The 22,108-nt window shown below is 43.5% G+C and overlaps 1 protein-coding gene across 2 annotated transcripts in view; it reads right to left on the bottom strand.

Annotated features, from left to right (window-relative positions):
- The window catches only part of CSMD2 (CUB and Sushi multiple domains 2), a 306,819-nt gene that overhangs the window by 225,205 nt on the left and 59,506 nt on the right, over window positions 1–22,108 (bottom strand). For both annotated transcript variants that reach the window (XM_075437890.1, XM_075437891.1), the window contains exon 4: window positions 3,348–3,542. In XM_075437890.1, coding sequence (XP_075294005.1) covers window positions 3,348–3,542 — 195 coding nt within the window. The remainder of the gene's footprint in view (window positions 1–3,347; window positions 3,543–22,108) is intronic.

Below are 22,108 nucleotides of genomic sequence, written 5' to 3'. Positions count from 1 at the left end.
CTCCAGCATACCAACTGTCAAGACAAAAATACAGCTAGACTTGCAGGACTCAGCTTAAGGCCCCATTTTGATTAAGTACAAGGACTCATTTCACTACGAGTACAGAACAATTGTGCAAGAAAGCGTGTAAAAATCAGAAGATACGAGGAAACCATTCCAGATACTTCTGGCGCACATTATATAGATGGGATAAATGTCAGCTTAGTCCAGATTTTACAGTCTGACCCAGACTTACTGAGGTCTTTCAGTGCTCGAGGCAAATTTCGGAGTTACACATGGTCTGCCAGGCACAGCCAAGCTTCTCTTCTGGGCAGCCCCAGCTGCTACCCAGTTCCATGCTCTCCTACTTTGCAGATCAGCATGGAGATGTCATTCGCTGCTGCTTTGGTGCTCGCTGAATGAGATCACCGCAGTTTTAATCCGTCCTGCCACATAAGCAAGAAACACAACCCACCAGAGCAGAGTCTGTGCAGACTGAATTTATAGTCTCTTTTAGCTCAGAGTCCAAGAATCAATTTTGATATAACTGTGCTTTCAAACCCACTGGCGAGCCACAGCTCCAGCTAACCTCACTGGCTCTGCAAAGACACATTTCACCAAGCCATTATTTCTGCATTTGGAATTCCTTGCTGCTTTCCTTTCTCATTCAGATTACACTTGTCCTTTATAAAAAAACCCTGTACTTCTACAGTGAGAGTTGGGTAAAGGGAGTGCAGGCAACTCCTGCGAAGAGAAAGCAGCTGAGCCACGTAACTCCTTCAAAGCGGTGCTGTCCTGGCACATCCTCTCCAACACCTTTGTGCTTATTCTTTTCTACCGTGCATTTCTTTGCATCTTCAATTATTTCAATGCGTGAAGACTGCAGAGAGACAAGGCTACCAATGTATAGAAAAGGATGTTACAAAGCGGAAGACAAGCACAAAGAAAAGCGCATAAAGAAACCAGAAGAGGGTATCGATTAGCATGGCAGAAACGTTTCCCTGTTTTCAGCACTCGTCTCATACCTCTGCCACTGTACTACAGAGGAGGGGAAGAAGCAAAGGGCAGAGTCCCCAAATCAAACACTGGCCTTTGCAGTGACATCAGACAGGTCTAGTCCCAAAATAGCAGCTCCCGAGCTTTCAACACCTGCTCAGCGAGAGAGTCCTTTTCATCTCGATGCCAGGATCTGACCCAGCACCATGGCCCATCTCCAGCTTAAGTCAGAAATATAAAATAAGTGTAAAAATACATTTAAGAAATTTTCAGGTGACAATTACTAGTAAGGCAATATTAATCGAATAAATTAGAAGCTACATAGGCCATGCAGCTCTTTTCTCTCAAGGAATTTTTTTTTTTTTCCTTCAGGTAACAGTTTTGAAAACTGTTTTCCCTGCAGAAGGCAGCACGACCCTGTTTGTCAGCATGCAAGTCTTTTTGCCCCTTGCAACAACTGAAATCTGCATCACCTGTTTATCAGCCAAGAACAAACATCTGACTGCTGAAAAATCTACTTATGGTAGGAGTGCAGCTGGTTTGCAAATTCAGCAAGCCAATTTGAAGCCTGTCTTTGCTACTTTCTACCTTCCTGGACCAAGATATAAATGTTACTTGAGAAGATTTCTGGTTCCTGCCTCCAAAAAATGCCTTCGAAGTTTTACTTGAGGTAAAGTCTTGAAGGATCAGGACAAAATCTATTAAAAAAGCCGCTACCTCCAGCAACCTGCAGGCACACTGCTACATGAGCGCACCTGAACACGCACATATTTTGCTGTCATCAGAGAAATTCACAGAGCACTGATGCAAGCACCATAGAATTTAATATTCCTCCTTTCTGAAGTGTATCAGATGCCACCATCATCAGTGCTGGATTCAAGACTGAAACGGTGGTGTTAAAATTAAAAGTGATTTTGGCAGTTCAAGACAAAAATGAAAAAAATGATTTTTCACTCCATCTGCAGCAGAGAGCACAAAAAGTACAATGATGCCAACCCTCCTGTTTCACGGCTTCAGCACCTGCTGGGGTCAGAAGTTAATCCCTCCCTGGCTGGGTCCACTACCCAAATCTCCAAACAACAGCAGGGCAAGGGGCAGCTGCTGCTTTCCCCGACAGGAAGGCTGCTATCAGAGAAACACTGCCAGGACTGGAGGAAACACTGGTCCATTCATTCAGGTAATTTCCCTCTCTTCTAAACAGGGTATTGCTTTGCATACTCTCAAGGTCAAATCTCAGTGAATGTTTTTTCTGCAACCACTTCCAGCAAAATTAGAAAAAAAAAAATTTTAAAAGGTTACAATGAAAGCCCCAATTCAAAGGAAAGGCAAAGAATCATAATTGATGATACTAAAATGGCAATGATCGCCGTCCCTCTCCAGCACCAGTTCGGCTGTAAGACCCACTCCTTCAGTGGTGTAATGCCCTTGGCCCCGGCCCCAAAACAGCAGGCGAGCATACAAGAAATACACTAAGTAGCAAATATTGCTGCTGTGTAACTCATTCAAGCAAGCATTAAAAACACACCAAGCAAACAATATTTGCTCACTTTAAATTCAAGATTTACGCTACAGCTTAGACCTACTGATTGATTGCACAAGCAGAGTCAATAAAAAGAATCAATATAAGATGCTCTGCTGCAGTATATAAGGAATCGAGGGGAAAAGATTTCAAAGCAGCAGCAACTGTTTTGGTATAACAACACAGACACTTGTATATTTACAGACTCTCTAGTCCCTTGTGGCCCCAAAGAATTAGCAAGAAGCTCTCTGTACTGATAAAAGAATCTAAGTTTCTCTACCCAAACAGGGCTTGCAGGAGAGCTGGCCACCTTTCCCAACGCCGGCCAGATCTCAGCTCCCACACAGCATCCCCCAGCGAGGCTGCCGGCCCCACTGCCAGCAGCCCACAGCACATCAGCACCCTGCACGGACCCGCAGGTCTCCAGAGACAAAGCACCGGAATCACCGGGGAACGTGCCACGAGGGAAGCCAGCCTGACGCTGCAGAACGCAGAAAATCCAGTCTCATTCTCTAGTGTTTGAGCTAGAAAACCTGCACGGTCTTGGGTGGGTGCCTTATCTTATGGATAACACCTCTGCTTTTTTCTCCTCCCACTTTAGACAAAGAAATTTAGGTAGCTGTGCAGCATTGTGAATACTTTGAGCATATCATAACCTTCCTATTATTCACCTAAATCCTGGCAGCTTTAAGGAATTGAATAAAAAGGAACCTCAATATTGACTACATCACGTTCAGTTTTCAAGTCTTTTAAACCAAGCTTACAGTCCATGAAGTTTCTCCCAACCCAAACAGCTCATTAAGCCAAGGCTGTTTCAGTGTGGCTTGTTCCAGACGAAGCGAGCGCACGTTACCTCTGCAGAAGGGGAGAGGGAAATCCCAGGAGGCACTGTTTTCCGAATTGGCATGGCACGTGAGCAGCGCGTGTCCTTCCAAAAAGAAGCCTGGATTACAGCTGTATCTCACTTTGTCCCCGATGCTGAATGTTGTCCCTTGCTGAATCCCATTCTGCAGCCTTCCTGGATTTCCGCACGTGTGACTTGGTAGAACTGCCAAAGAAAGTTGCTTCTGGTTAGGGACAGTGCACGGTAACAGAGCTGTCAGGTGAAGAATCCAAAGGGAAGGCCTGACTCAAAGTAAATGCACCACATAAAATGCATATTTAAATAACCACAAGGCCCACCCCACTGGATCACACAGAATTACACTGGCCAGTTACAGTTAACGTTTAAGTACCATTTCTGCAGAGATATACACGTATCTACAAGGAAGCAAAATCATTCCCCAAGCAACTGTCAGAAACAAGATGCACTCTTTCCCGGCCAGTTTTAGCAGTTTCTAAAACAAAGCATCCCTCTTTCCTATGCCCTCCTGCAGTTCTATCCATTTAACATGATTGCAGTTTTACATCCCTGTTTAAAACAATATTTTTCCACAGCCCTTCGCCAGGCACCTCACAGGCCCCTGCAATGTAAGCAGAGTTGCGTTGTGCCTTAGAACCACACAGCAGACAGCAAAACCTGTCATTAGCAATGATCGTCCAGACAAAAGGAGCAATATTTCAGCCCACCAGGATTTACACTTCCTCGCACTGCACGTTTATTACAGATTTCACACATATGCATTGAACTGGGCTCTGCACAAGGCAGCTGGATCCAGCTCCACTGAAGGCAAAATATAGCCCACAAGTCTGTATCAGAAAGAATATGGGATACTTGAATGTGAGATGGAGAAGCTGCAGCTAAAAACCTAGTAAATCCTTAACCAATGCCTCCGTACAGCAGTTTCAGAGAATTGAAATAAAATCCTATGGGTTCCCATAAGCCACTCCAAAAAGATCCACTCAAATCGTGGTTTTAGAGCCCAATATAAAACCCAATAAAGACAACCAAGACTAAGAATGACTTAATCAAATTTGAATCAGGCCCTTGTGCAGCATCTGGTATTACAGTTCTTTTTCATTAAGGCTGAAACATCAGAGGAAGGAAAACATGGTCATTCCAAGCTGAGTGATGGTTTATCACTGGAAACATTTGTGTCAGGGGCACGAACAAAACCAGCTGAATTTCTACGAGCAAAGGGAGGTTTAGTCTGCAGCTCTGCCAAGGAAATGAGGAAGATTACAGGAAAATGATATGCTAGTGTACATGGCATGCAGCAGAACAAAATACAACCGAAACTGTGCGTAAGCATGTGAAATGAAACATCAATCCCTAACACTGACTGATGCAAAGATGCCGCCTTTCTGTCCTGTCGCGGGACGGTGCTTTAGGATTGGGATTTGAACCCTCTCTGCTCTGCCTCTGGCCCCGGCTGCCACCTCGGAGCAGAGTTCAGGCACCCCACGAGGGCTCTCCGCAGCAGGTACGCAGACCGTAAACCTCAGCGAGGGAAATGGAAGACTAATCTGTAACGAATATAGCATTAAGCTTCCTGCATCTGCACAGACCGCCTTGTTTTCTACTTAACCCACTTCCAGATTAAATGCAACCTTACCACCTTAAACTTGATTAATTTTAATTCGAACCCTGCATTGCCTCAGTTTCTTTCGCCACACGTGGGTGCGCAGAGGAGCAGCCCTTCCCCGACACCGCAGAGCAGCGCCCGCACCGCGGGGACACAGCTCCAGCCTCCCCCGCCAGCCTGCCACTGCCCAGCAATGGGGGCCAGGTACAGGCTCTGACAGACCAGAGTTCTTCCCCTTCCCCCTCCCCCAAAACACTATTTACATCGTGCCACAAAGCGCCTGGAGCCGGGAAGTTCAGCAGCAACTTTCACACAGAAATATTAATGACCACGCAGGTTTTGTAAGCAAGAGGATGCTATCAAACACGTGTGATGGCTCAAAAAGCAGTGTAGAACTAATGTTTCATTTTCTGTAATGATACTCAAAACACCAATTTAATTAGATTACCAATGTCACTTTTTTTAAATGAACCCATTCCTGCTTTTATGCTTCCGTCCTTTAAAATTAATGACTAGAACTTTGCTATAAATAAAAATCTATCATTTTTAAAAGTCAATCTCTAACACTAGCTCCTCTCTACTTAATGAACCGTGAAGAATCAGGCTACCCTGACCTGCATCATATCTTAAAATCATACTTGAAAAACAGGATCTCATTTAAAAATTCTGCTTCATTTGGCTGCCTTAACTAATATCTTTTTACAGGACAGACACCACACACATGCTTTTTGGGGGAGGCAACATTAACTCCTTGACTGCTTTGGATTCAGTGGGGTTGGCTGCAGGAACTGGTGAGCCTTGATTTTTTTTATTTGTTTTTTTTTTTAAAAGCTGATGCACATCTGCAGAAGACAAACACTTCTTCAGAGTGCTGCCTCACGGACCAAAGACCAGCTTCCAGAGAGGCTGGCGAGACATCCAGAGCAGGGCTCGGCACAAGCAGCAGACAGAGCTGCCCGCGTGAGGATCTGCTGCCAGCCGTGCGCTTGAGGCACCCGTGCAGAAGATGCACTTGGTCAGTCCCCAAACATGAGCTGATGAAGGACACCTTCCCCGAGAGAGGAAGGAGAAGAGTCAAAGGACACAACAGCCATGCTTCCCGGAAAGCACAGCTTCACCACACCCCTGCAGCAGACTGCGGGGTGGGAATCCAAACGCCTGGGGTGCGGAGTCCGGAGATGCCCTCAGACCCCCCGATGGTGGGAAGTCTGTGCCTTCGTTCCACCGCTGAGCCCGACTCCCTGAGCTGGTGCAGCAGCCCTTTCGCACCAATGGATTTGTGATTCCACTCCAACATTCCCGAGAAGAGATAATAATATTGCTCATACTTGGATGCCTCTAACAGCCAGATTCCCTGATTGCTTGAGAGATTAATAGAACTGTATTATTTACATCAGATGTCGCACAGAATAATATTATTAAAGCTTTGTCTTACCCATTTACCAATTCCACTGTAGATTAGTAGCATGGATTTTTTTCCTCCCCATAAAAGCTTTGTTCCCGGCAATCAACATAATATTTTCCAGTGATTGTATGGAAATGAATGCAGCCACAGACCAGATTTGTACAGATGAATAGAAGGTCCTGTTAGTCATTTTGTAGCTAAGTCTGTTTATTTCCATGATGAATTTAGACTAGTTTATTTTATTTGTCTTGATTTGAGCAGCTGCCAAACCGTTATTTTATGACAGAGGAAAGGAAATAGCATTATTCTATTGCAGTTGCACGTGGAGAGCTCCTCAACATATCTCAAACATCACTGTCCCGAGCGCTATTCCGATATGCCGCCCTGGAGACCCCACTCCCCAAGATGACACCGTTGAGGAACCATAGTCACGGTGTCCATTGCCAGCAGAGACACAAACAGAACCAGACCATTAATGGATCTCTGGAGAGGAGGTTAGGCAAGAACCACAGCTACAACTGTCTCAAGTGGTACCAGGAGACAGGAAGATCTGAGGTCAAGGCAGAAACAGTATCTTTTCAGAAAGAAACTAAAAAGTGTCAGGACATGGAAAACATCAGCCAGGAGTAAACTCACCAAAACCTAGCACACTCCCACTAGTTCTCAAACTATCCTTCAAACCCACTTGTTCCTCAAAAAGAAACCTTCAGGGCACAAGACCAACCCCTGCCCAACTTAACTTCCTTCTGCTCCAAACTTTCTCTCCTTTTTTGTTTTGTCTTGCCTTCCAGTTTGGGCTCCTTTTGTTCCATCCTTTGGAACCCACACACACTCCACCGATTTATCTCTCACCCTTCATCTTACCCTGGGAGCGCCATTCAAGATCTTGCGTGTGACAGTTTTTCTAGAGCAATGAAGATGTGTCTCCCTCATGGAGCTACTCTTTGCAAACTTTATACCCAAATCTATCAGTACAAGACTAGAGGTGCCTCACAGCTTTTCATAGGGTGTTGCTTGAAAATGAATTTAAAATGGAAACGGACACAGCACATTTGAGAAGTTTCCACGGTCCGTTCCTGCGAGCTGCTAAAGAACAGCTAAAAAGCTGCCAGAATTGCTGATCTTCATCAGAAGCTTCATACTTGACTTTATTTTTTATCCCCATTTCTTTCTGCCCTTTTCAACAGGTTCACCAGGCTGTTCCCAGCTTCTCTGATTCCCTTTGCCCAGGGATCACTGCACTGGAAGTTTTTAAAATCAGCAGCTTTCAAAACCTAGTACTTGTCAAGCCATGTCTCCTTGTTCCAGTTCACTCAAAATTAATTAGTAATTTTTAAGTTATTAGACATGACTCAACGCATCCTTGGACGGCATCCACTATAAAAATGCATTCAGCCTAATTACATCAGCCTTTCCTAAAACCCCACAGCTCTTTCGGTCAGGACACAAGAAAGCGGGGAACAACCCAGCTGTTTGCTTGCTCATCCCATTGCTACATCTGAGCTACCTTACCCACTCAGGTACTCTCAAACACAACAAACTCCAATCCATCCCTAGATTGCTCACCATTCTGAAGAGAAATCTCCCGTTTCCTATTCAAATTAATCTTCAGCTCCATTTTCTCTGTTTATATTGTTTGAATATAAAATAACCTCAACATTTAATACATCTAGATACTGCATTCCAGTCTATTACCCTATTTACATAGCTAAAAGAAGCATTTTTATTGCTTGAATTATCTACGGTAGTTTATGACAGATATTTCAATGCTATGATTGTTCTAACCTTGAAATCTTATCAAGGAGTGCAACTTTTATGATATAAGGCCGTACATTATCTTCTCATTCCCAACTAATTTTCATTCCTAATAAAAAAGAAAAGAAAGCAAGCCAGCCATGCCAGAGCAGGCACTTATAGCTGCTGAATACAGTTATTACAGCAAGAATAATTTATAAATCCCAATGAAAGGATGCTACATAGAGCAAGCAAAAAACAAAACCATTGACCTGAACTACTTGGCTCAGTCACCACCACACACTCATTTCCAAATTAATCTCCAACATTCTTTTCTAACCCTTCTTGCTGTTTTCCTGCATTTTGTGAATCCAGTGGGGGCTGGAAGTCAAGACATCCAAGGGAATCAACAGAAAGGTCTCTTCTGCTAGAGACCTGGGCTGGGCAGAGCGGTATTTCACTCGGAAGACAAACTGCACGATATTTGTTACCCTCCTAGAAATTCAAGAAGAGAAACAGATTCTTTGAGGAAAGTATCTCCAAGATTTCCATGACAGTTTCAGAAATGAACTGAAAAACCTATGCACAACACGGAGAGCGCATCTTCAGCCAGCGTGGACGTGAACCCCAGCGGGAGGGGGAGATCCACACAGACCAACTCCCTCTGCCCCTTCGTCTGCAGCTTTTGGGCCAAGTACCACAGGGATGGATACTCCATGACCCTCTAAATCTTGCACCAGTGTTTTAGTGCAATCTGCTTTAGTTCAGAAGAGTTTTAACCTTCAGAACAAGTGTCCAGTGTGTGCTACAGAACAGGAAATAAATGGTATCTTTTTCATTTTGTTTTATCCTTTTTTATGTCATGATTCATTTCCAGTACAGCCAACAGAGATAAAGCTAAATGGAAACTATTTTTTCCCCTCCACTATTTCTTTGTTCACTAAAAAACAGCCAGACAGTTACTTTTGGATAATGACAGACCAGAATGGTTCATCATCCATCTTCTTTGTGGTAGTAGATCTAGGGTTTTTTTTAGAAATTCATTTCAGTTTTCAATTTACCTTCCTGGAATGTGCCACCTCAACTTCAGTGCAACTTCCAAGCATACCACACGAGCTGAGAGGAGTACTTTAGATTTTATTCAGTCAGAAAAGATTCAAACCATGAAAACAGTACGATCATGGGAGATATGACAACAAACAATCCCGCATTATCTTCAGAGATGCGGTGAGCAGGGATCCGTAACATTTGGGACTTTATGCCATTCATTATTTATACTTTCAAATAAACGTCGTTACTTGCCGAGCACAATAGAGGAAACCTGGCTAGAATGAAGATACAGATACTGAAGCCTGGCTACAGAAACCTTTTGCTGGGCCCTGAAGAACCACGTCATGCTGGCCGATGCTCAGACGCTTATTTTCCAGAACCAGCAGATGCTTATTTTCCAGAACCAGTGGTCCTCACACCCCATCCCAACCTGGGATCCTCTCCTGCATCAGCAGCCTAATCAGCAAGGCACTTCAGAAGGTGCTTACCTTTGCGAACGTGCTCTAGTCCTGCTGTTTTTCAGTGCAATGACACTTCAACACAAGCTTAATTTAAAGTATGTGGTTAAGCGTTTTGCTTAGCAGGAATGGATTTAAGTGTATGTTTAAAGGCTTCATTGAACTGGCATTTAACAGCTGCAGAGTAACTTGAATAAACTTCCCTAGGGAGGAGGGTGGTTTTACATTCGTTTTCTCTCTTCCTCCCTGAACTAAGGTTAACCATTCCAAGGGAAACAAAGACCTGAATCTTTTTGTAACATAAAGGACAAGCCAAGAAAAGCAACACTGCAGTGGTTATCAGCACGAGAAGACAACTGCAGGAACCAGACGAGAGCAGAATTAAAACTGCAGCCCCAGAGACTTCAGCTGCCATATCAGATTAAGCACCTCACTCCGTTGTGAACACCAAGACTGAAAGCCAAGGCGTCAGTGTGAAACAAGGGTGTCAGATTCGGAAACCCAGGTTTGAACTGATTCTATCTAGACACTGGGTGCCAGTGTTGATCCGCTCTGCTTTTTGCTGGAGAGTGTCCCTGGAGAGGGAATGTTCTTTGTTCTGTCAAAAAAAGCCACTTCCAACTTTAGAGACCACATTGTTTATCTGCTTATTGATCTTCTCTAGCTATTGGCTGATTACCCAGCAGCAGAAATTGTAGCCAACTACATCTGTTTTAATAAATATTTCACAGCCAACGAAGGACATTCAACACAACCTATCACTCCTTGTTTTTTTCTCTGGAAGCAGCAGGTATCGAAGCGCAGGGCAGTAGCAGCCCCTGCCGGGGCCCAAGCTGGCTGAGAACCCCGCGGTGTTGGTGCTCCTCGGCCTCACCAACAGCACTGTGTGATCCCTGTGCCCAGACACACAGACCTGCCGAGTCTTCACACCAACGTTGCAGGCAGCTCAATTTTCTTCCTTCTAGTGGCTTCCACACATCCTTCCCACCCCCTCACTCCCGGCTTTCAGAAGCCTTTGGAGGGGCAGCTGTGGATCACACACACCATGCTCCTGCTCTGAGCAGCTGCTCACCCGTCTTCCCAAGCAAAACATGCAGTAACAAACGGGTTACACTGAGGTTAAACCACAAATAACTCATTTCTTCAGAAGCGGGGCCAGAAATTCCTGTATTTCACAGCTTCCAATCGCTTCAGCTCAGTACACAAGGTTTGGCTCATCCCTACAAAGAAGCACGGACAACATGTTCTCACTGTAGCTTTAAAAAAAAACCAAACTAGTTTGCATTTTTCAACTGCCTTCATAATTTGTTCCTTCTAATTTATTCTCTTTTACAGTTCTCTTCTGTACTACTTCAGGAAGCTTGGCTACTCGATACCACACAATGGCCAATACTGTAGGCCCAACTGGAACATCAACCTTAGAGAGCAGTACATTAACTAATCAGCGAAATCACAGTTTGTGGTGAAATTCCCTTGAGAAAAGGAAAGGTGAAATAATATACCATTGAGAAGAACAGTCAATAGTAACAGCAACCAGGAGCGCCGAGCTCAGAGTGCAGACACCTCCTATCAATAACCACAAAGCAAATACGTTTCAAGGATGGTGCCACGAAAGAGTCCACTGAGCTGTCGTAGCAATCAGGTAGTCTTCTGCTTCTGGCACTAGAGATTCATTATTAATTTGCGGTCATCAAAAAACCCTAGAAGGTAATTTTATCCTCTTCACTGAAAACAATGCTAAAGTGATCTAATTATGTCATAAAACCATGCCTAGGGCTCAGTCCTGTTTCCTGCAGTCACAGGTGCCTATCTTGCGACATTTGCCACAAGCACAATATTGCAAGCTAGACAATGACATGCACTCATCTCGGAGAACAAGATTTAAGCCCCACGTGGGATGTCCCAAATGCCTGAATACGTTCAGAAGCAAGAGCTTATTCTGATTTCAAGGACCTTACTCCGATTTCAAACCCTTGTCTGTTACTCAAAGGGAGGTGTTGTGGATCTGTGTGCTTAGAGCTGCCCTATCTTTCCTTTCATACATCCCAACCCATTTAACAGACATTAAAAGGACATCTATGCAAGCTAAGGTTAAGGCAGGCAAGGAAGGTGAAATGAGAAATGCCCCTAAGACTACTGTAAAAAAAAAAAAAGAAAAAAAGGCGCAAAGCAAATAAAAGCAACCGCCAAAAGTTGGAACTTGAGAGTTCAGAGTGGATGTCAAGCAGACATTCCTCAGTAGTAGGGGTGTACACCACGCTAGCGGGCCTTCCAGAGAGCCTGCAGAATCACTGTCCTTAGAGGTTTTCAAGATCCAGCCAAACAAAAGCACAGATGACCTGACCAAGCGTTGGTCACCACTCCTGCTTTGAGAGGGAGGCTGCAGCAGACCCCTCCTGCGGCCCCTCAGTTACTGCCAGCAGAACATCTACTGCTTCCACACCCCTCAGCTCATCTCAGAAACACCACCACACGTACACAGAAATTCAGCACACCAACAAATAACCATGCACCGCATTCTTCAAGTGAGTTTTTCTCCAAGTGACACAAAGACTAGTCACTTGAAGTAAACATCTTGAATTTAAACTGGAAGGTGACTTGCCTGTCACTTCCAAGCATGTGGCTTGAAGGACGCGGTGTAATTTCATGCCTTTTTTAGACCAGGCACGGCCGAGTTGCGCTGTACGCCTGTAGCCTGGCCCTAAAGGGACACTGCAGCCTGCCTGCCAGTTCAGATTGCTAACCCTCACTTTTGAGACCTTTGCATTGACATCTGTAGGAGAGGGAGGGAGAAACGTCCAGCCACCCACTTAGCACTTCGACAACTAGAGTGGCTGCTGGACATCCTTCACAGATGAAAAAACTCTGATAGCTGCTACTGCAATCATCAGCATGAATACACAGCTCCAGCTCTCCCAAACAAAACCCACCTTCCAGTTGAAGAAAACAAGATGGGGCACACAGGGAAACCTGGAGAGACTACCTATCACACAAGGAATGTTCCTGTCCTTCCATTTTACTCATAGGCAAAATGGAAAAAAATTCACCTCGTTCACTCTTCTCTCTCCAGACAAGATACTGTGAAGCTCTACTCAAAGGTTACACCTGCATCTATCCAGAAATGCTCAGTTATGCTCTATCTAGAAGAGTATGATGGTCCAAATACTCCAAGGAGACCTTAAATATACCAGGACCTGATGCAGAGAGACGTTACAAATGAAAAATCCATATATACACACTACAAGGTAAGCATTTATTATATAAATATTGTCATGGAAACAGGATACAGATTTGCTTTTAAGGACATTCAGAGCCCATTAACAGAAAGAGAACGGACCGGGACTGAACCTACAAAAGAAGATACCTCAGGATCTTGGAACTGGCCTGAATCTTGTTCCAGCACATGGGGCAAACCCACGTGTTGCTTAAATTTCACATCACTGATATTAAAGCTGGATGTTTTGGCTTTGATAACTCTACACTGAGAAACATCACATTGAAAGAGTTCAGATGTAACCACAAAAATACCATGTTAGGTTCCCACATGCGAATAACAGGGAGGAAAAGAGATGCACTTCACTGAGCATTCAACATGAAACAGCTCAGAAGTAATTTCTTCCATTTCCATTTTTCCCAGCTACTTCAATTACATTGTTTCCATGCAACACAAGTCTATCCTCTCTAAGGGCAAAGATGCAAACACTACTGAAGCTTCAGGTGGGGAATTTGGGGAAAGAGACACACTCACCCACCCAACCTGGCATTCTCTACTGCAGATGCTACCACTGCTGAGATGAAGGCGGAGGAACAAAATCTGTTTATTACAGTCCCCTTAACATGTCTATCACAGAAGAGAATAATACCCAGCTTCTGTGACTATCAGTTTATGCCTTGAACATTTTCTACTAAAAAAACATTAAATCTTTATCTAAACCATCTTCAGCTCTTGAACCCTTCAAAGAGCCAAAGCACATCCAGGCAAAGCATGGAAGTTCAACCCCTTCAAATGCTCACGCTGGAAAGCAGAATTTACACAGCACCTATTTGACGTGCAATTCAATCTAAAAGTGTAAAACCTCTTTTCTCTGGAGTTCTGCATTAGGCACTCAGAGGGGAAATGCTAGGAAGTCAAAGCAATGTTTCAGTGGAAAAAAATAGGGCCCATTGTAAAAGATAAACTAGAGAAGGTGACACATAAGCCTTATACTCAGCAGTAGCTCGCTAAAGCTCGCAAGAGATTCATGCGGTGGATTTTTCTGTGACTGCCACCACGGTCTTCACTACATTAGCTGAGCCGAATCAGGTATTTTTAGACTAAAACCCTTTATGAGCTGTTCATCTTATTACTGCTTCATTCCATTCATTATATCTTTAATCATGTCCAAACAACTGAGCTATTAAATAAATTCCAAAGCAGCACAGCAGTCTGGGGCTTATGCAAGCTAAGGATCAGCGCAGTAGGAGACAAAGGCTACTTTGGTTGTAGATTAAACCTTCCCAACCGCACAAAGCAACTGCTGGACTCAACTGCCACGCACTCAGGATTATGGCCATTTCTCAGTCCCCTCCCCTGCTGGCATCATAAAAGACCTTCAGGATATGATTTACTTTTTTATAAAAGTTACAGGCGTCCCACAAAGGAGAAAGTTATATAAGTATCCTTTCAGTAACGAACTCCTCGCTGCAAACGCTTTCGTTAGCCTCCAGAAGAGCATCTTTGAAGTGCAGATTTGTACACTGCATCACTCCAAGCTTTCCCAACAGCTGCAGCATCTCATAAGCTGTCTTCAGCTGAGAAACCCCACACTGCTGCGAGCACAAGACAGGTGCCGCACCACACACCCTCCATCACCTACAGCAGAGTAATTGGAAAACTTTTAGTGATGTTTAAAGACATCCACCCACCTGCTTCTGTAAATGCTGAAAGGTTTTACTGAAACCAGGGAAGCTGTGGTGCTACAAATCAGGAGGAAACCAACACTGCACATCACGAGACCAGAAAGAAACTGCTATTGTCCTACAGCACGTTTCTTGCCAGCTTCATCCGGCAGCTCCCACAGCAGCAAAAGATGCGGCTCCCTTCCTACAAACCCTGGTATGTGGGAAAGGCAGTCCCTGGAGCAAGGTTTACAACCTGTGACAGTACCAACACACTGTAGGTTGCCCTGTTCCACGTTTTGTTACCGGCAGAGGCCTACACAGGGATTAAACAACTAAAGAATATAGAAAAAAAAAAAACCCCTGCATTTCATCAGCTAGGATAAACATACTTTCTCAGTCAAGGAATTACACCTGCCATTCAACCCCATCCCACCTCAATTTCTCATCTTTCCAAGGCAAGTAAATTAATGCTATTAGTTCTCCACAGTTTCTGCTCCACAGGCTAGCCGAGCACTTCCACCCAATAACCCCCACCCGCCTTTCCAAAGCTCTGCACCCAAATTCTTCCAAAAAGCATCATTTCCACCAGATAAACTAAGTTCTACCAGATCTTTGCCTCCAACCAGAAAGTCTCTTCCCTTGATGAAAGGCTTCAAACCTCACTCAAGTCACAATTTTTCCCTGGCTCCATTACACCCCACTACCCCCAACTCCCCCAGTGACATAGCAGCTCCCTCCAGTCCCACTGAGGAGCTCCCAGGAGACCCAGAAGGAGAATAAGGAGCCTGAGCCGGGCTTGGCCCAACACCCCTTGAGGGGTCAGCGGCACAGGCAGCGCGCCGGCACTTCTACTCACTAGGATTACAGACTGCTGTCTGGCAGGATTTCAGCTGTGACAAAGTTTACTAGCACCGGAAAGCTACCCGAGGCTCAACTGAAATTGGATCTATTTCACAGTACAGAGACATAACAGAAAGCTTAACAACACGTGGCATTTATATAATATTTTATATGTTCAAAGCATCATTTAGGCATTACCTGCAGCTCAGGGGACTGGTCAGCCAGGCTGGAACTCTACTTAGCACTAGTGCTCATGGGATTTCTCATAATGGATTCTTCATTTGTGCCAGAAATGCCATAAAACAGATGTGTTTCGGGAGCAGCACAGCCTGCATGCTTTCACTGCAACTTACAGTCTCTAAAGAAAAGCATACACTTTTTCAAGCTCTAAATAAAGTTTTCCTTCTAATCTGATTTCTAAACAGAAGACTGTGATAGTCCTTCTCTTATCCAAGACACACATCTACTTTCAGTACTACAGCCTAAATCAAAAATTCCCTGGGAGAATTCAAGGCTATCGTTTCTGTACTCACAAGCTGCACCAGGCTTTGTTATGCTTTGGTCCAATGCACTTTCAGCAACATAGATTTTTCTGTAAAAAATAAAAATTACAGCTGATTTGCCCACTGAGAATCTGCTCACACATAATTACACGTCTGAAACAACAAATCTGACTTCCATTAAGTTTTTGTTTCCATCAACTTTCTCCCCTACCAGCCACCCGAGGCTACCAGCTCAGGAGGACACCAACACGCACAGGCCATCACAAAACCAACTGCAGACGGAGATGCTGGAAGATGGTTTAGGATAAACGCATCAAGAAAGCACGTACGGACAACTCGGTCACGTATTCATAACAGAGCACAACTGCTAATGAGATTACTACATGAAATATGCTACCACAAACTCATTTTCCTCCCACTATATGTTCCTGCAAGGCTGGTCTAATTTTATAGGATGAGAGGTTGCGTGGGAGGAACAGGATAAAAGCAAGATCAACGATTGTAAGAAATTTTAATTAGCATAGGTTCATCTGTGTTAGTTCACAGAACTGAAAAAACCATAACACAATGTCTGGAAGATTAATTTCAAGAGAGTCTGGGATCTGGATCTGTTCAGGACACTCTGAAACACGTACGTACAACAGTTTGTGACACAGCACACAGAACAACTTGCTCTCTTTTCTAGAGACCCCCAGGATAATTTTGGAATCGCCTTTATGTCGCTTCCATTAGGACCATGGAAACTCTCGTGCTTCAAATACAGCCTGTTTTCTTAGAAGTGAGTGGGGTTTATGTAGTTGTTAATATAAAACAAGAACTCACTCAGTGCCAAACTACAGGCTCTGCTCTGTTAAAACACAGGATCATTCCACATGGCCAGCCTCAGACATTTCTGAGCTCTAGCCAAGCTGTACGAAGCACAAACACTACGGTGGTTAGTCCACAGGAGGTGAAATTTCATGGAATGTAATGACACAGCACTGAAAAGGAAGCTCCAGCAGCGAGTGCTCAGGCTGAACAAAAAACGCCAGTGGTCTAAAAAGGATGGAGGAGTCGGGAGAAGGCTGAACCATGAGATGTTCCCACATTCAGAAGACGAACGGACAGACACTTGCATCTTCAACTACAGATGGTCTGCAACTAAGCACGCAGTCATCCAAACCTATCACCTTCGCTTACAGAGGGGGGAACTCAGTACAAGTGGAAAGAAAAGCAAGAGTAAAAAAAAAAACATTCCTACAAAGTTTCCTCCTCCATAAGACCAAGGAAAAACAATTGTGAAATCAACGTGTTCTTATTCAAACAAGTAGGAGATATCATTTTCACACGTGTACTCAAACAGGGCACAGAGGAAAGTTATGAATTCTGGAAGGGGAGAAGTGTACTAGTTATATTTCAGAAGTTACATGGTATATTAATGAGCATTTCAAAGACTAATCTTCTTAAAAACCATCAGACAGAAATAACAAGGAAAAAAAACCTCAGAAACTAGCCACTTCTTGCAGCAATGAGCTTTAATGGCTTAGTTGGAACTTATGTTTTTATGCTTTTTATACCCACCCTCTTTTTTTTTCTTCAGCTTTTGTGCTAAGCTGAAAATATCCAGCCATCCCATCGCTACTGTTTATGGAAGTAACGACAGAACTGCCAAATTCCCCGCCCTCCATTCTCAATTGCTTATTATCAAGAATGGAGGCCACAATATTAAAGAAGCGCTGTGTATTTATATCTCTTTGGCAGAAAGATCTATTTTGAATGAACGAGCTCAGATTTTTTCCCAGTCTGAAATACACCAATAGCATGTGATTTGTCATCTGGATCCAGTATTTCTCAAAACAGAAATACCTGGATATGAAAATCTGACTGTTGGAGAAGAAACATCTGGATTTACACCAATGCTGTAGAATACTTCTCATAGCTAAAATTGTAAATTCCTTTATTCATCTTAGCACAAGTTGTGCATAAAACGGTTTTGTCCTTCAAACTAGCTGAAAGATTAGGAAGAAACAGTTAGACCCTCTGGGACAGGGGGGAGGTAACAGCACTGAAACAAACAGCAGAGGAGCCGAGCGCATCTCCTGGGTGCACGCTTGGCAGCCGACTCCCCGCTGAACCGCGCCAAAGACCCGTTAGACAACACCTCTCCTCTGCGACAGCAAACCAGCTCTGTAGCTGAGAGACAGCTCCCAGCTAGAAAAAACTAGAAAGTCAAATCAGAACAACTGTACCCAAAACGCATGAAAACAGTACGAGCTAATCCTGTGAGTGCAAGGTATTTTAAAAGACCCCGTCTGTCAATCAGCTGCGGCCAGGGTGGAGAGAAGACTCTGGCGAGAGAAGCACAGAGAGATAAGACCAACTGTTCAGTTACATCCTTGCAGATGAGATCTCCCACTGTGAAATTTCCAAGATAAAGCATAGCACAGCACTTCCCCAGGGGCAGAAGGCAGCCACCGTGACTTTATCAAGTAACTAGTTATAATTTTCATGCAAATAACAAGAATAATCAAATTACTATCACAGCTGTGTCAACCTGAAGAAAGTAACATCTATGAGCTGATCAAAGCAAGCAGATGACCTCACAGCAAGCGCATTCAAGATGTTATCTGTCCTTTTGCAACTCCTTTGCTTTGGTGTGAGCTAAAAATAAAAAAAAAAATTACCTCTCAGACTGCTCACAACTGCATGGGTGAGGCTGTGCTGCAGACTGTGCGCACCAGCCACCCTCCATGGGTGCACATCGTATTTACTGGTCAATATTCAAGGGGTCACATGCCTGTGTACCCATTTTTAGTTTATTTTTACTCAGTCTTTGCTGGCACAGAAATACAGGCAAAAAGCATTTGCTACCCCAAAAGCAAAGCACCAGACAAGTCCGCGTGTTCAGGAATGGATGAAGCTGTTGAACAAGTGAGTAAAAGATCAATTCATCATAAACAGCTTTTCAGGGACTTTTGGTGGTTTGTGGCTTTGGTTTCATGGGGGGTTTTTTGTTGTTTTTGAGGGGTTTTTTGTGTGGTGGGTTTTTTTGGTTGGGTTTTTTGAAGCAGAGGTGGTTTATCATCTCCACTGGTTGTCGAGACTCAGGGTAGCTTCCCATGAAGCTAAGCTTTCAGACATTGGCAGCTCTATTTTACTACTGGTTTAGCTAGAAAAGCTTCATCTTGCCAAACTGGTCATGGCTGCAGAGGTTTTGTTGTGTGCATTGTTGTTTTTAATGTAAAACTCAGAGGACATGAATAATCTTTTACGCCACTTAATTCCTATTAAATTTAGGTGAAACACTGAGTTAAAAAATTATTAGTCTACACACGCAGGGCATAACTGCATCCCTCATGTCTTTCAGAAACCAAACTAAAAACAACATGATGAATTTTATGACAGGGATACTCAGAGACAGTTAATAGAAATCTACACTTAAGGAAATAAATGCCATAAATAACACACATTTTGCTTTCAATCTATTGCATAAATTAAAGGTCATACACTTAACTCCTACAAACTAACTGATTTCTCTTATAATGAAGTTTACACAGCATGTTACAGAATTGGCCTGGGCCTGCGAGGATGCAAATCAGGAACTTCAACTGAAACCATCCATTTTGACGAGCTAGAGTTGGCATAATTATTTTCACTGCCTGGGGGGCGGGGGAAGTTTTCCAAAAGCATCGTCTTTCCTGACAGCTAACTGGATAGCCAGTAATTTGATGTTAAAAGGTTCGGGATGCAGAAAGACATACCTGTAGGTTTACACCGAGCAGTTCTCAGGAGAAGTCGCCTCTGCTTTCGCACTACCTGTGCAAGGACTTTCGGTGCCAAAATCACCCAAACTCTCTCCACACACGCCGGGCAAAATATGCACGATGCTTAGTATGACAACCTGATCTCATCCTCTCTTAAGAGAAGTTCAGCTTCATTCCTTTCAAGTGGGCATTGGTTGTATCAGGCCAACACATCTAATAATTAAGCACCGTTACGTAATTAAAATTTTTGCAGTAAAAATGCAGAATTACTAGACAATTATTAGGGATTAAATATGCCCAGTACAAAAGAGATTGCGTAAAAGCCAATTTTCAGGAACAAATTGAAACTTGTTGCAGTTTTCCATAGGAAATTGGGGATGGCAGACTGTTTACATCAAATTTTACTATTCTTTGTGAGTTTTTCACTTTTCCACCAGAAATATTTCTCACTGACCAGAGTTATCTAGCAAATGAAACAGACTGAATAATTGTCCCTAAATATTTAAATCTGTAGTATGTTTAGTTCAGCTTTTCCATTTTGTTTTAATTGTTAGATTGCCTGTTATTTTATAGCAGGCTTTAGTGTCACCTAGAGAAGGAACGCTCTTTCCAAGGCTTGGCACAGCACAGCTGCAAAGAAACACGGGTCAGGTCTACCAGTACCTCCACAAGGTGAAAGCAAGCCAGGTCATATTTATTTTGCTCTACATTTCAGGGATTAGTGATTGACAGGCCCTATTCTTATGAATAATAATAATATCACCGAGCCTCTCTGTGCATGAATAATCACTGTTTTTCCTCTCTAATAACACGATAGGGTTTATACAGAAGACTAAAAAACGTAAAGCCGTAGTGACCTTCCCCACTGAGAAGAAGCTGCCGAAAGTGACAGCTGATAAAAAATACAGAGCAACAGAGATAATGCTCCAGCCATTTCAGCTCCAGACACATCAGCCCATAATAATCAGAATGGTAACAACAAACTCAGACTGATGACACTCCCTCCTCCCCCCGATTCTCCCCCTTCTTCAAACAGCATTTCATCTCGCCATTTCTAATACTCGGGGAAAGAACCAATTCACACTTTCTGCACTGGTTACACGCTCCGAGACTCCCGGAACACAGCCCCAAACACCCTGAACACTGAATCATCTGGATGGCAAAGCAGATATCCATGTAAAAGTGCATTTTCATTTAGATTTTGACAGTGTTACAGGTGCTGTTCCCTGCCACCTCCCTAAAATTGTTGTTAATACTCTCCTCACACAGCCGCAGCTCCTGCTCTGAATGAAGCATCGCTGCTTTTGCTCAGCCTCAAATATCTGTACGTGGCATTTTCCAGACACGAGCTGCAAGTACATTCAAGTAAATGCCTTTTCCTCTACCCATTTTTCAGATATGGTAATGAATGGAAGAATTGTAAAGGCAGTTGATACTTAGAAGATGAAGAAAATATTAGGATAAAAATCTTCTTACACGTACACACATACACATGCATCTTTTCTATTTATATTTAAGCAGGTGAACCATTCTCAAGATATCTTGTATCTGCATGAACAGATTTCGTATTGTGTGACACAAAACACCTTCGCTTGAGTCAAAGAACAGAGAAATCAGTTTACCAGAAGCAAAGAGCTCCGTCCATGAACAACTGCAGATGCTCAGAGCCCTAGCCGGGACCGAGAGCAGCATTTCAAGGCAAAACCCAAATCCTTGCCCTTCATCCTTCAACACATCTAGTTTTGCCAGGGATAGCCGCATCGGCCTGTGCTTGATGATAATTTGGGGACTCACTAAGAAAATTCAGCCTAAGAAACCACAGAATAAAGCAGAGCAGTACAGCGAGGGACTTTTTGGGACACTGATCCCTTAACATGTGCTGTGCACACATCTACTAGCATTTTCCTTTAACCTCTATTTAATTTGACAGACTGAATTCAGAGCGCCTCAACTGAAGTAACCAATGTGCTCAGCTGAAGAGCAGCATACATCCTTCCAGCTGCACACAGCTGTAAGCAGTCCCATACTCTTAGGTTTTAAAATGACAAATTTCAGTTGAACACAGCCTGCACGAAGGGACTTTGTAGGGGAAGAGCTTTTTTTTTTTTCCCCCTGTTCAGTGGCTGACAGCTAATCTTACTGCTTTCTTCATCAAAATATTATTCAAGGTGAGAATGCATGGTAATCAGAGACACACAGATCACCACATAGCATGTGAATTCGCTTCTGGAAGTGGAGATAAAGTTAATTAAATACTCATTTAATTTGAATTAAGTTGGAGTCACTCTACTTGAGCTGATCAAAACTCTAAACTGAAAGGTATACTACACAAAGTAGTAGTCTTTTGTTATTTAAGCTTTCCTGAAGATGCATTATTTGCGGTCTAACGCATTCATGCAGGCACTTTTCATCTGCTTTAGCTCTCAACTTCTCTGCTTTCCAAAGAGTAACCCAGGTGACAAACAATAGGGGAATCCTGCCCTGTTCCTCCACAGACAGGACAAGTGCTTAAAGAGCTCTTCAGATGCACAAGAG

The sequence above is a fragment of the Opisthocomus hoazin genome, chromosome 17 (genome assembly GCF_030867145.1).
Source record: "Opisthocomus hoazin isolate bOpiHoa1 chromosome 17, bOpiHoa1.hap1, whole genome shotgun sequence".
Classification (NCBI taxonomy): Eukaryota; Metazoa; Chordata; class Aves; order Opisthocomiformes; family Opisthocomidae; genus Opisthocomus; species Opisthocomus hoazin.
Note: the sequence above shows the minus strand (reverse complement) of the source record. Positions and strands in the feature narration are given on the sequence as shown.